This window comes from Mustela erminea, chromosome 6 (genome assembly GCF_009829155.1).
Source record: "Mustela erminea isolate mMusErm1 chromosome 6, mMusErm1.Pri, whole genome shotgun sequence".
NCBI classification, from domain to species: Eukaryota; Metazoa; Chordata; class Mammalia; order Carnivora; family Mustelidae; genus Mustela; species Mustela erminea.
The window spans coordinates 66,620,998-66,633,439 of record NC_045619.1 but is presented as its reverse complement, the minus strand read 5'-3'; the positions used below and the strand labels follow the sequence as shown (position 1 = coordinate 66,633,439).

At 38.8% G+C, this 12,442-nt stretch overlaps 1 protein-coding gene across 15 annotated transcripts in view; it reads left to right on the top strand.

The window, feature by feature from the left end:
- PPFIBP1 (PPFIA binding protein 1) overlaps positions 1–12,442 on the top strand; it is a 176,647-nt gene that overhangs the window by 110,916 nt on the left and 53,289 nt on the right. For 14 of the 15 annotated variants that reach the window (XM_032347574.1, XM_032347572.1, XM_032347571.1 and 11 more), the window contains one exon: positions 9,516–9,613. In XM_032347574.1, coding sequence (XP_032203465.1) covers positions 9,550–9,613 — 64 coding nt within the window. In that variant the 5' untranslated portion in view covers positions 9,516–9,549. Of the gene's footprint in view, positions 1–7,565; positions 9,374–9,515; positions 9,614–12,442 lie in introns of those variants that run through there. The other variant, XM_032347575.1, reaches the window with a different exon arrangement.

Sequence of the window (12,442 nt, the reverse complement as noted above, 5' to 3'; positions counted from 1 at the left end):
AGATCCCCAAATACTCCTCTATTAGGAACTAAGTTTGCAAACTCCTATAAATAACATCATCACAATGGATTTGGTTCACCTGCATTTTGAGGAGTGTGAAAATTTATATTGTAAGATTGTAGGTGAGAGCAACAGTCTCTTTCATCCCAAGTTATCTTAAAAATCAGGGTGAAGAGACCAGTTTTTGACATATGCAGCTGAGAAGAAGGTCATACTATTCTATATGAATATGTTTATATATTCTATATATAAAGAATATATATAGGAATCTGGGAGCTAGAATCCTTCTGACAAAGATGTGCCTGTTTGAGGAGCCCCTGAAACAGCTGTGCCGCAAGCATGCTATCTACCCCATGAGATACGGAGAATGTGGACGTCACAAGTCTCCATTGTCACGGAGCTCACAGCTTAGTCAAGGAGACACATACTACAAAATTAGGGCTCTCCTGGACTCAGGCCCAGGGCAGTGTAAGAGAGGGGCAAGAAGGCTGGGCGGCAAGGATGCCTGAGCTGAGTCTTGAAAGTAAGTGTCCTGGCTGGCGGATGAGGTCACTGGGTGATGGGCATTAAGGAAGGCACTTGATGGAATGAGCTCTCGGTGTTATTTGCAACTGAATCAACACGTTCTACCTCTGAAACTAATAATATACTATATATACTGGTGTGTTATAGTATATAATAATATACTATATGTTAATTAAATTTAGATAAAATTATTGTTTTAAAAAAGGAAGTGTCCCAGGGCATCTGAGGGTGGTCCAGACAGAGAAGGAGCAGCTCTCATGACCACACAGAGGAAAGAGAGCAGGTGCATGCTCAGGGAAGGATCTGCTGTACGGCAAGACAGGCAGGGATGGGTCCCTTGGAGGTAGTAGTTAAGTTGGGTAGAAGCTCATGAGAAGGGTCAAGGTTGGTCAGGGCTGACTGGCTGGCTGATAAATCCCTATTGAGAACAACATGGATTTGGGGCTCAGATCTTACTTCTTGAGTGACCTTGGACAAATTGGTAACTTTTTGCAGTCATAATAGCTAATAAGAGTAGATAAGGAGAGATGGGAGTTCTTTCACTTTCTCACAAGATCTGCAGATTTACTGAGACTTAATACAGCCCGTTTTTCAAATAGCAGCAGCCCCCTTTTATTCAAGAAGTAAAGGATCTTGGCTTATTGTATGCACCTTTTTATCAATTCCCTTAAGGTTATCATTCCTAAATATTAATAGCATGGTGCTGAGAAGCTCATTTCCTTTTATCCTGTCCTGTTTTCCCGGGCTGTTTCATTTATCTGAGTACTTGCCAACTTTGCCCCACCATCTTTTGTGGGGCCTCATTTTAGCGAGCAAGAGAAGTAACTTTCACTAAGGTGCAGTCATTAATACTTCCTCTTTTATGCTCTGCCTTACAAATTCTCTGTCTGTGAGAGGCTGTTTCTGACTGTGTGTTTTTGTTTTTGCAGGTGGTTAAAATAAGTATTTTCTTATTGGCTTTGTAAATATTTGGTGAGCCCTCGTTGTGCTTGAGGTCATGATAGAAAAATAGAATATCTAAGACAACATACCAGGTTCAAGGGTGTTTGAAAATCCTACTGTCTAAAGATACGGATGAAGGACTTTAAATATTTGATTATGGAAAATCTCAAATATATAAAAGTGTACAAAGAATAGTCTAATGTTACCACACATACTTATCACCCACCTTCAACAATGATCAAATCGTGGCTAATCTTGTTTCATCTATATAGTTACTCTTATTCCCTTCCCCTTTATTGTCTTAAAGCAAATTACAGATGTATCATTTTATCAGGGAATATTTTGCTAGCAATCTTTAAAAAAAAGAAAACTCTTAAAAAAATAACTATTGTAACTTAAAAATTAAAATAATTCCCTAATATCATCAAATAGTGTTCAAACTTTCAATTATATCATCAATATTGCACCTACTTTATAGTTTGACAGATTTAAAAATGTATGTTGTAACATCAGGTATCACCCCTGCTGCCAGTAGCCTGGTCTCTCCTGTTTTCACCCACTTCCCATGCACCTTGACCTCCACTTCTTACCATGTTGCCTTTTCAAGTGATTCTGAATTAATTTTCTAGGGATGTTAGAGCGGATTGGAGATGAAAAGGATTTGAACTAATAGAGTAGAGAGGAGAAAGTATGTGATGACAGATACATAGCAGAGAACCAGAAAGCAGGGAGCATTGCGTCAGAATCAGAAAATGTTGTGGACATAAGGACTTAGTAGTTGAAGTTTAAAGGGGAAGAGTTTTCCGGTTGAAACCTGAATTGCTTATTCAGAGCTGTTATTTTGGGATCAAAAGAAGCGGTGACTGGGGAGAGGAGTTCTATCCTTGTTTACCTTGGTAACCAGTTCCAACCTCGTCTTGGGTGGAGCTTGTTGGCCTCTTATGCTCTAGCGCAGTGACTGAGTGCACAGCACGATCATCTGGACAGCTTGTAAAAACCCAGGTTGCTGGGCCCTGCCCTAGTTTTTCTCATTCAGTAAGTTTTGGTGGAGCCCAAGGATTTGCCTGCTATCTCGCTTCCAGGTGATGCTGCTGCTGATCCAGGAGCCACACCTTGAGAACCACTAATAGTTCCAACTCCTCTCCTTTGCTCTTTACATTTTTAAAGTCATGTTATCTTTGCTGAGACTTTATTGCTGCATGCATTGGGAATCAGTGAATGACTTGGGAGGGGGGGATTGATGAGAAGTCTGTGGGTAATTTATGTGAAAATACATTGTTTTCATAATGACCACATAATAATATGGAACTACCAGTCTGGTGGAATGTTTGTAAACATTCTCTTAGATAGAAATATTTCTTCTTTTAAGTGAGTTGTATCTGTTTCTAGGTATGAAGTTAGAAGTTCTCTTTCAACCTAAACATTTTAGTTAAGGAAAGCTGAGAAAGCTAGGACAGATGTCGTTTTTGCCCAGGTTTAGAACAAACTTACTAGTTTTCTTAGTCTTTTTTTTTTTTTTTCTTTCTTTCTTTCTTCACAGAGAGACTGGGCAGCTAGCCTGCCCGAAAACATCACTCAGTTAGCAACCCAGGAAAAAACTGTGGTTTTCTGCCAACCCGTTAGCTACCACGCCCATTGTTGGAACTTTCCTTAATATTTTATCCTGTTCAAATCTACTCTAAATGAGTCCTGACCAAACTTGAAATGTACCCAAAACATACTTCTTTTTCTGTTGGGTCTTTCTTTTTTCCTTTAATATATGATATATGAATGTTATCCCCAGGAGATAGCTTTTCTAAGACTTCTCTAAACTTAGTTTTACTGAGCCATTGGAATAGGAAACCGCCAGACTGAGGACTCCTGCAAACAGAGCTGATCTCTGTTTAAATTACCCAACAAATAGGGTTTTCTCGAGTTTGAGCTTTGACCTTAAACCCAAACCCCACTCGTTTGTTGTGGTAGTTGTATTTTCTGGTACTTTTTCCCTTCAGCAAGTCATTCAAAGTAGTAAATTATTAACCATTTAGAATTCAGAAATGAATTTGCTATCGTATGAGAATTATTGGCTGTTGAAGGTTTAATTTTCTAAATGATTTTGTGTACCCAGAAGACCGAGTTATAATCAGGAGGTTTCTGGGTAAGCAAAGAATTAGAACAAAGGGACTTGGATATTCTGAGTCTTTTATTTTGGACCTCAAGTCTATAATTGGTAGTTATTCATTATCCTTGATTTGTAACATCATTATAAGTCCATGCATTTCCTACTTATATTAATCTACTTTATGTGGTTTATCTTAAAACTACAACTTTAGTTTTAATTAATAATCTTCATCCCTAATTTTTTAAAAAATTTCAGATGAAGTATATACATAGTGAAATGCACACATCTGAAGTGTATAGTTTGAGGAGTTTTGACAAATGTATAAACTTGTGTAACCAACTACTCAATCAACATATGGAACAGGAGGTCCTCCAGGATCATTTGCCACTTCCTGCAAAACCGTTTCCTATTTTCTATCACTATAGATTGCCTGTTCTTGATTCAGACAAAAGGAATTATATAGTACATCGTTATTTAAGTCTGGCTTCTTTCGTTCAGCATAATGTTGCATGTGTCAGTAGTTCAGTCTTTGTTAATGTGGAGTAACATTCCTCTCAGTGTATTTGGAGTAATATTGTATTGAGTATGTAAGGATTCCAGGGGAATCTTCCTCTCAGAAGTGGTTTTGGGATATAGGAAAATCTTTTTAGAGCATAGGATTTTCTGAAGCCTTTCCATTTTGCCTTTCTATTTTTAAAAATACTTCGATCCAGCCATGAAAGTTGACATAGTTTTATCAACACAGATGCTCGTTAAATTAAGCTGCCTCTGAAGTAACTCAAGCCAATGGGCAAGTTAGAATTTTAACAAACATGGAAATTCTATTTTAACATTAGTACTTTACCACTTCAGTTTGCTGTTTTTACTCCTCTGTGTAGTCCTTTGAAGTCCATTTGGAATTTATTGAGACTTTGTTGCCTTTCGGATGTGGAATATCTTGAGGAATATAACATGTGGACTTGAAAAGTATCTATGTCCTGCATTTCGGTCTTTCCTTATATAAATCAAATTAGATCAGGATGATTGATGCTGTTGTTCAAATCTTCTGTGTTATTGCTGATTATTTTTTTTCCTACCTTGTATCTGCCTTTGCTCTCCTGAAAGAGGGTTGAAAATGATTGGTGGGACAAAACAAAACCGGAAAAAGGGCAGGACCATACACTTAAATCTAACCATATCAAAAATTACATCAAATATAAATGACTTACGTGATTCTCCTTTAATTGTGTTGGATTTTGCCTTATATATTTGGAAGCTCTGTTATTAGTTGCAGAAACATTTGCAGTTGTTGGGGCACCTGGGTGGCTCAGTCGGCTCAAGCCTCTGCCTTCGGCCCTGGTCATGATCCCTCCTGGGATCGAGCCCCTCATCGGGCTCTCTGCTCGGCAGGGAGCCTGCTTCCTCCTCTCTCTCTCTCTGCCTGCCTCTCTGCCTACTTGTGATCTCTCTCTGTCGAATAAATAAATAAAATCTTTAAGAAAAATGGGCGCCTGGGTGGCTCAGTAGGTTAAGCCGCTGCCTTCGGCTCAGGTCTTGATCTCAGGGTCCTGGGATCGAGTCCCGCATTGGGCTCTCTGCTCAGCAGGGAGCCTGCTTCCTTCTCTCTCTCTCTGCCTGCCTCTCAGTGTACTTGTAATTTCTCTCTGTCAAATAAATAAATAAAAATCTTTAAAAAAAAAAAAAATCTTTAAGAAAAAAAAAATTGCAGTTGTTATGACTTCCTGATGAGTTGATCATTGTTATAAACTCTGTCTCTTTCTGGTAATACTTCTCAATTGAAAGCCATTTTTCTTATATTGATAAAGCCATGCCTTGGGCTTACTGTGTATATGGTATTTCATTTTGCATTCTTTTATTTTCTATTTATATTTAAAGTATAGCTCTGTTAACAGCATATTGTTAGTGGTTTTTGTTTGTTTGTGTTAGCTAGTCTGACAATCTCTGGCTTTTAATAGTGTTCATTCTGTTTATATTTAATATAATTATTTATATGAATTTAAATCTACCATCGTGCCATTTGATTTCTGTTTCTCCCATCTCCTCATTGTTCCATTATTGCCTTCTTTTGGATTGAGGATTTTATTAGTAATTCATTTCATTAACCTAATTGGCTTTTTACTAATATCTCTCTATTTTGTAATCTTAATGGATTGCATTGTATATTCTTAACTTGTCACTGTCTACCATGAATTAGTATTAAACAGCTTTGTGTATAATGTAAGAGGTTTACCCCTTTCTTCCCTTTGAGCCAATAAGATTTTGATAGTCTTCATGATCCTAGCTACTCTCCATCCAGTGGACTGGGAAGTGCCCACCGATAAAAGAGGTATAAAAATGAATCTCACACATTATGGTTCCCTTTACTCAAGTGCTGAATTCCCTCCAGTTTCTACCAGCTTTTGGTCACTCTCCAGTTTCTTCAAAACCGTTTTTATATTTTATCCAGTGCTTTGTATTGCTATTTGTGGGGTAGTTTGTCCAATTAACCTACTCTACCATTATCCGAAGTGGAATTCTCATTTTGTCATGTTTAATAAACTAAGCACTCTTCTGAACCCATTACCTAACTCAAAAACTTGAACAGTAACCTTTATTTAACTATGTAACTCTTCCTCTCAGTCTGTCCCCCCATATCCCTGACTTGAGGTACCATATCCTGAATTTCATGTTACTATTTCCTCTTTTTTGTTTGCATTTATAGTTTTGTTGAATCTTACGTGTATTTCTAAAATATATTTAAATTTATATTGTTTTAACTCCTTAAAGTCTCACTGAATTTATTGGAGACTTATTTTTATTTGCTGTTATACTGCATAGATTTATTCACACCACACGTATATTGTTTTAGTTAGCTTTGACAACTGTATGTAATTCCATTGTGTAAATATACCAGTTTATTTGTCTCTTGTGTTGGACATTTGGTTTGTATCCACGTTTCTGGCCTTGCAAAGAGTCCTACCATGAACATTTGTGTGTGTTCATGATTATGTACCTTGGAGTAAATACTGTTATCGCGAAAAAGAATATGTTGAAGTTTAGATGACAATGCGAAACTGTTATTCCAAGTGGGTAAGCCATTTTACATTTCCACCGCCATTCTGTAAGAGATATTTTGAATCCACATCCTCTGTAATACTTGGTAGTGTCAGGTTTTTTTTTCCCCAGTTGACTAAGTATAAAATGGTATCACATTGTTGTCTAAAATTTCTTGTATATTTTTAAAATATATATTTTTAAAGATTTTATTTATTTATTTGAGATCACAAGTAGGCAGAGAGGCAGGCAGAGAGAGAGAGAGGTGGAAGCAGGCTCCCTGCTGAGCAGAGAGCTCCATGCAGGGCTCCATCCTAGGACCCTGGGATCATGACCTGATGAAGGCAGAGGCTTTAACCCACTGAGCCACCACGGCGCCCCTAAAATTTCTTGTATTAATGACATTAAGCCTCTAAGTGTTTATTGGCTGGAGATAATTTCTATTATATATCTGTTCATGTCCTCACTTCTCCCTTTTTAAAATGAGTTTGTAGGAATTCTATCCTTTGACTACCACTGAAGCAGACCACCTATACTATTTTTAATTTATTAGAGATCATAGGCCTTTGAATCCATCATTCTCCCAGACCTACCCCATTTAGTTTGTAAACCCTTCTATAGTCTTGACCCCCTTTTCCTGCTCCATTTTTCCCCTTTAGCACCTACCTCATTTACAGTATTAAATACATTCTTTATTGACTGTTTTAACTATTACATGCAGGCTGTTACATGATAAGTATAGAGATTGAGATAAGCATCCATAAACATTTATTGCAATTTATTTATTTTAATTTTTCTTTTTTAGAAAGATTTTACTTGTTTATTTACTTGAGAGAGAGAATGAGAGAGGGCATGACCAGGGGAAGGGTCATTGAGAGAAGCAGACTCCTTGCAGAGCAGGGAGCTGGATGTGGGACTCGATCCTGGGACTCTAGGATCATGACCTGAGCTAAGGGCAGTCGCTTAACCAACTGAGCCACCCAGGCACCCCTACTTATTGCAATTTAATATTGTCACTTATTAAACAAGTGATTGGAAATTTAAAAAACCACTGGTTCTTCACCACTCTGAAAACCATGGTCTAGGTTCTCATACCTCCGTGTCAGAGCATTTGAAAGGCTTGTTGAACGGAACAGAGAAGAAATACATAACTATCTGTTGTCTGTGAAAAGTGTTCATGCTGCACATAAATACAGTTGCTAACAAAGATAAATATTTGTTTTTCTAATTCAGTGAGGTGGTGAGAGTTTTTCTAATATGAGCATTACTTTGCTTTATTAGCCATCATTATAGCTGAGCCTGGCTTGAATTTCTTTGTGTTATTTTTATGTTTATCATAGTATCTGGAGCTCTTGGAAGTGCTACTTTTAAAATGACAGGGAATGCAAGCCACTTAATTACATGAAATTCAGGGACTGCATGGTCTTCCGCTTAAACCTCTATGTTCTCAGTTGTCACTGAGTTTTGAGTTTTCATCCTGAACTGTGACTATTAAATTTGCTCCCCACCTCTCTGGACTGTGTAAGTAAATATTTGAGAACTAGCTAAGTTCATAACCTTGCTTTGTTAACTCCTAATTGCTGGGTGATTGTAAACACCTGCCTTGAGTACTTTTGTGCTATAGTTTTTCTACTTAAAATGGTAGTGATACCTGACAACTTCTGAAGTTGAATCAAGTTCTGAGAAATCTGCAACGAAATCTCTAAAAATTATGAAATCAAAGCAATGCTTCACGATGATAGGGCATTTTATCAGAATGAATGCAGAGTAGAAAATTGATCCAAGAAGCTGTTTATCAGAACTGTAAATATGTTCATAAAAATAAAGTGGTGAGATCTGGCTGCTTGGAAACAGTGGGCAAAGTTTTCTTTTAAACAGTGTGTCCTTTATTTCCCAGACATTTGCTATACCACAGTATCTGCAAAGTAGCCAGGGCCCTATTTAGGCCTTTTGGGAGAATTCACATAGATGCTTAGTCTGGTATTTGAAGCGCATTAATTAATATTGGAAATCACATAGTCTTGACTTTTTCTTGCTCATAATTAAACTTTTTGCAAGAATAATTCCAATATATTTTTTAACAGGTGAAAGAGTGAGTAGATTATGTCATAATTTCAGCATATGCCTATTTTTCAGATAAGATGAGATAAGCAGAAATTTAATATGTATCATAGTGGAAGTCAGACAGACCTAGGTTAAAACCTGTCTTTACTATATGTTTATTTGCTGTGTTTCTGTACAAAAATCAACAAACATCATTGATATCACCTATCTAATGGAGACAAATGTATCCATTTTATTGGGTTCTTGTCATGATTAGGGCTTATGAATAATTTGTGTCTATGTATAAGGACCACTATAGACACTTGTACATGGTAGTTGTTTTTGTATTACAAAATACCAGTGGTTGTGTGTGTGTGTTCAGTGTGTTTGCTAGTAAACCCTTTTGACAAGTCCTGTAGTAAATCCATCTACAGAAAACAAAACAAAACAGAAACAAAGGCAAACTGAAAGAGCAGAAATTGGGTGGGGCTGGTGCAGGAAGAAAGAAATCTCCTCTACTGAGCATTCTTCATGGCCCTCAGGAAGTTTCCACAGCCATCCCTGGTGCCCTCCACAGAGGCCTTGAGTTCTGTAGAGGGCATCATGGAAACCATTCTACTGGACTTTCAACACCTTGCGTGCAAGAACTGAAACTCATTTTATTAACTGGTGGAGTGTGTGGTCTTGCAGTTCGGTAGACGGTCGGCCACAGCGTGTTAAGTGACTGAGGTAATTCAGCTCTGCCAGTTCAGAAAATTTCTCTCCCTAGCTGACGTCTAAGTGGGGTTGTAATTTGGCCTTGAGCTGTCACACCTGCTGGGAAGCATGTGTCATTTAAAAGGATATAATGCTAACATCATTGTTTTTTCAGATCTAGGTTGGAATTTGCCCTTGACAAACACAAAATGATGAGTGACGCAAGTGATATGTTGGCTGCGGCGTTGGAGCAGATGGATGGGCTTATAGCAGGTAATCTGCGTCCTCTGAAAGATGGAATCATGACATTTACTCTGCACTTTTGGCTTTTTCATTCCAACTCTTTTATTACCTTTTCCACTTTATTTTCATTTATTGGTTTCCTTTAGATTCCTTGTGGTTTCACATTAGCTCCTCTTCTCCATTTTATACCAGTATCATTCTCAAACTTTGAAAATGTCTAATTCCATTTCCATACTGTGGTTCTGACTCAAGGAGAAAGAAAGTACATCTCGGGGGTTCCCTTCCTCCTCGGGAGCTTTGTACTATCTGTACTTTACTGTACTCCCAATAAACCTTGTTTTGCTGCCCACCCAAAAAAAAAAAAAAAAAGTACATCTCATGGGATTTCGGTGCAGGCAGTAGCTAAGTAAGTACATCTCATGGGATTTCGGTGCAGGTAGTAGCTACAGGTCACACTTTGAGAGATACTGCTCTACCTAGGATCCATGGATATTCTGATCTATTCCCTTGAATTCGACATTTATTTTGCCACCAGTAACTCTCACTTCTATTTACTTTCTCAATTCTCTGCTAAGCTTTGGGTCTCTAACTGCCAATCAGATACCTCCTTTGAAATAGCCTATATGCATATCCATGTCATCACAGAAAGCTTTGAAGTCTTTTTCTTTTCTCAGAAGCCTCTGTAGTAGTCTTTATCTTATCTAGTTTCATAATTGTCCATCCATGCAGTTTTCTACCTAGAAATTTAAGTCACACTAGACCTTTGTCCCTCAGAGCCCCTGCTTAGTCAAGTTCTGTCACTTCTATCTCCCTTTAAAAATTTAGCTATTCCAGACACCTGGGTGGCTTAGTGGGTTAAGCCTCTGCCTTCGGCTCAGGTCATGATCTCAGGGTCCTGGGATCGAGTCTCACATCAGGCTCTCTGCTCCGAGGGGAGCCTGCTTCCTCCTCTCTCTCTGCCTGCCTCTCTGCCTACTTGTGATCTCTGTCTGTCAAATAAGTAAAACCTTAAATTCAGCTATTCCTTTTTTTTTTTTTTTTTTTTAATTGAGAGAAGGAACACAAGCAGGGGAGTGGGAGAGGGAGAAACAGGCTTTCCGCTCAGCAGGGAGCCCGATGTGGGGCTTGATCCCAGGACTCTGGGTCCATGACCTGAGCCAAAGGCAAACGCTTAATGACTGAGCCACCCACGTGCCCCTTAGCCATTCCTTTTTTTCCCCTCTGAAATCTGTCCTGTCTGTGCTCTGCCTTGCTTTGTTCTGGCAACCCTCTCCCTTGATGTTCTTGGCACTCTTGCTTTCCCGCTGTAGTTCCTCATTCTCTAGACCACCAGAATTTTCTTTCTGAAACACAGATCTGGTCGTATTCCTCCCTTATTATGACTCTTGAGTGATTCTCTGTTATGGAAGTAGAGCAAAAACAGTGTAGATCATGACCTGCTTGTTTTCTCATCATGACCAGAGGGACTGAACAGTAGGTAAACCCTTTCAGATGCTTGTGCTCTCCTAGGGGTAGTGGCTCCTTAATGTCTCCTGTCACATTCTGCATTTTGTCACAGGAGAAGTACCTTTATGTATTTAGGAACCCATGGTCATGAAGAAAGGTTGAAGGGGCCAGTGGGTGGGGTTGTCATCCATCTGATGGTCTGATGGTCAGGGTCGAGATGTGGGTAGCATCTACTGCTCCTCCATCCTAGCTACCTAGCCCCTGTTGCTTATCTTTTCTGGTCATAAATTTGACCCTACTCTGTTTCAGTGGTTTGAAGAAACCACAGGTGTTTTCATTGTCAGAGGTTCTTCCCTTGAATGCCATGGCAAGTCAAAGTTTGGCCTCCTTTGTTCTACTTGTATATCCCAAGACCAGATTTTAATTTGACCTCCTTTGTAGATTAGACCACATCTTGTGTACTGTGTTTAGTTCTTGGAATATCCGTTTCAAAGAGGTTATTGGTAAAACTTAAGAGGAGGTGACCGTGAAGGCGAAGAAACAACTTCATCTGGTAAGGAAGGAACTGGTTAAGTGTCACCTGGGAAAGTATATTCTTGCTCAGGGCATGATAGATACTTTCACACAGTTGAAGGACTATTACGTGGAAAAGAGATTGGACTTACTGTGTCACAGTTTCGGAAAATATAACCAGAGCCAGATCCTAGGCTGTTACCAGAGGTTATAATCTCAAATTCTTAGTGGAACTCCGTAGTCAAGACAAGTGATGTTTCTGGACAGTAGTTGAGGACTGACGTTTTACATACTCTACTAGATGAGTATATTTGTTCCTTAGCCCTGGCAGGGCTTCAGGACCAACATTAGAGTTATTCGGAAAATCAAGACTTCCTGGGTCTCAGCTCACACTGACGCAGTCAGAAGCTTTGTGAGTAGGACCTGGCTTTATTTTCTCAAATTACTATCAGTAGCTCTCCACCTAAGGTAGAGGGAGATGTGATTGCAAATATTTGAGGAGTTTTTCTAAATATGCATTTCTCCCCTATCCCTTACCTTGTTTTGTGATGGAGACTTAAAAGAGTAGAAGGTTATTGTGGGTACATCTATTGTGAATAGTATTATCAGGTGATTGTAGTGCTTTAAACTACTGGAATAGGACATGATAGCCTGTTTTGTTTTTAAAATGCTCTACTGTTCCTCCCTTTCCCGGACATACTCTCCTCAATTTCTATTTTTCTGGATTTTCCTCTCAGCCTTATATGGTTCCTGAGGGGAAGATCATGGGAAGTATTTAACATTGGGCCTAGCATATCAGTGGTTACCATTATTACAGTTTGGCAGATTTTGGTCCTCATCATTTGGTCTAGTTCTTCGGAAGGTCAGTGGAATGGACTAACTGAAGGAAAATGCCTCTCC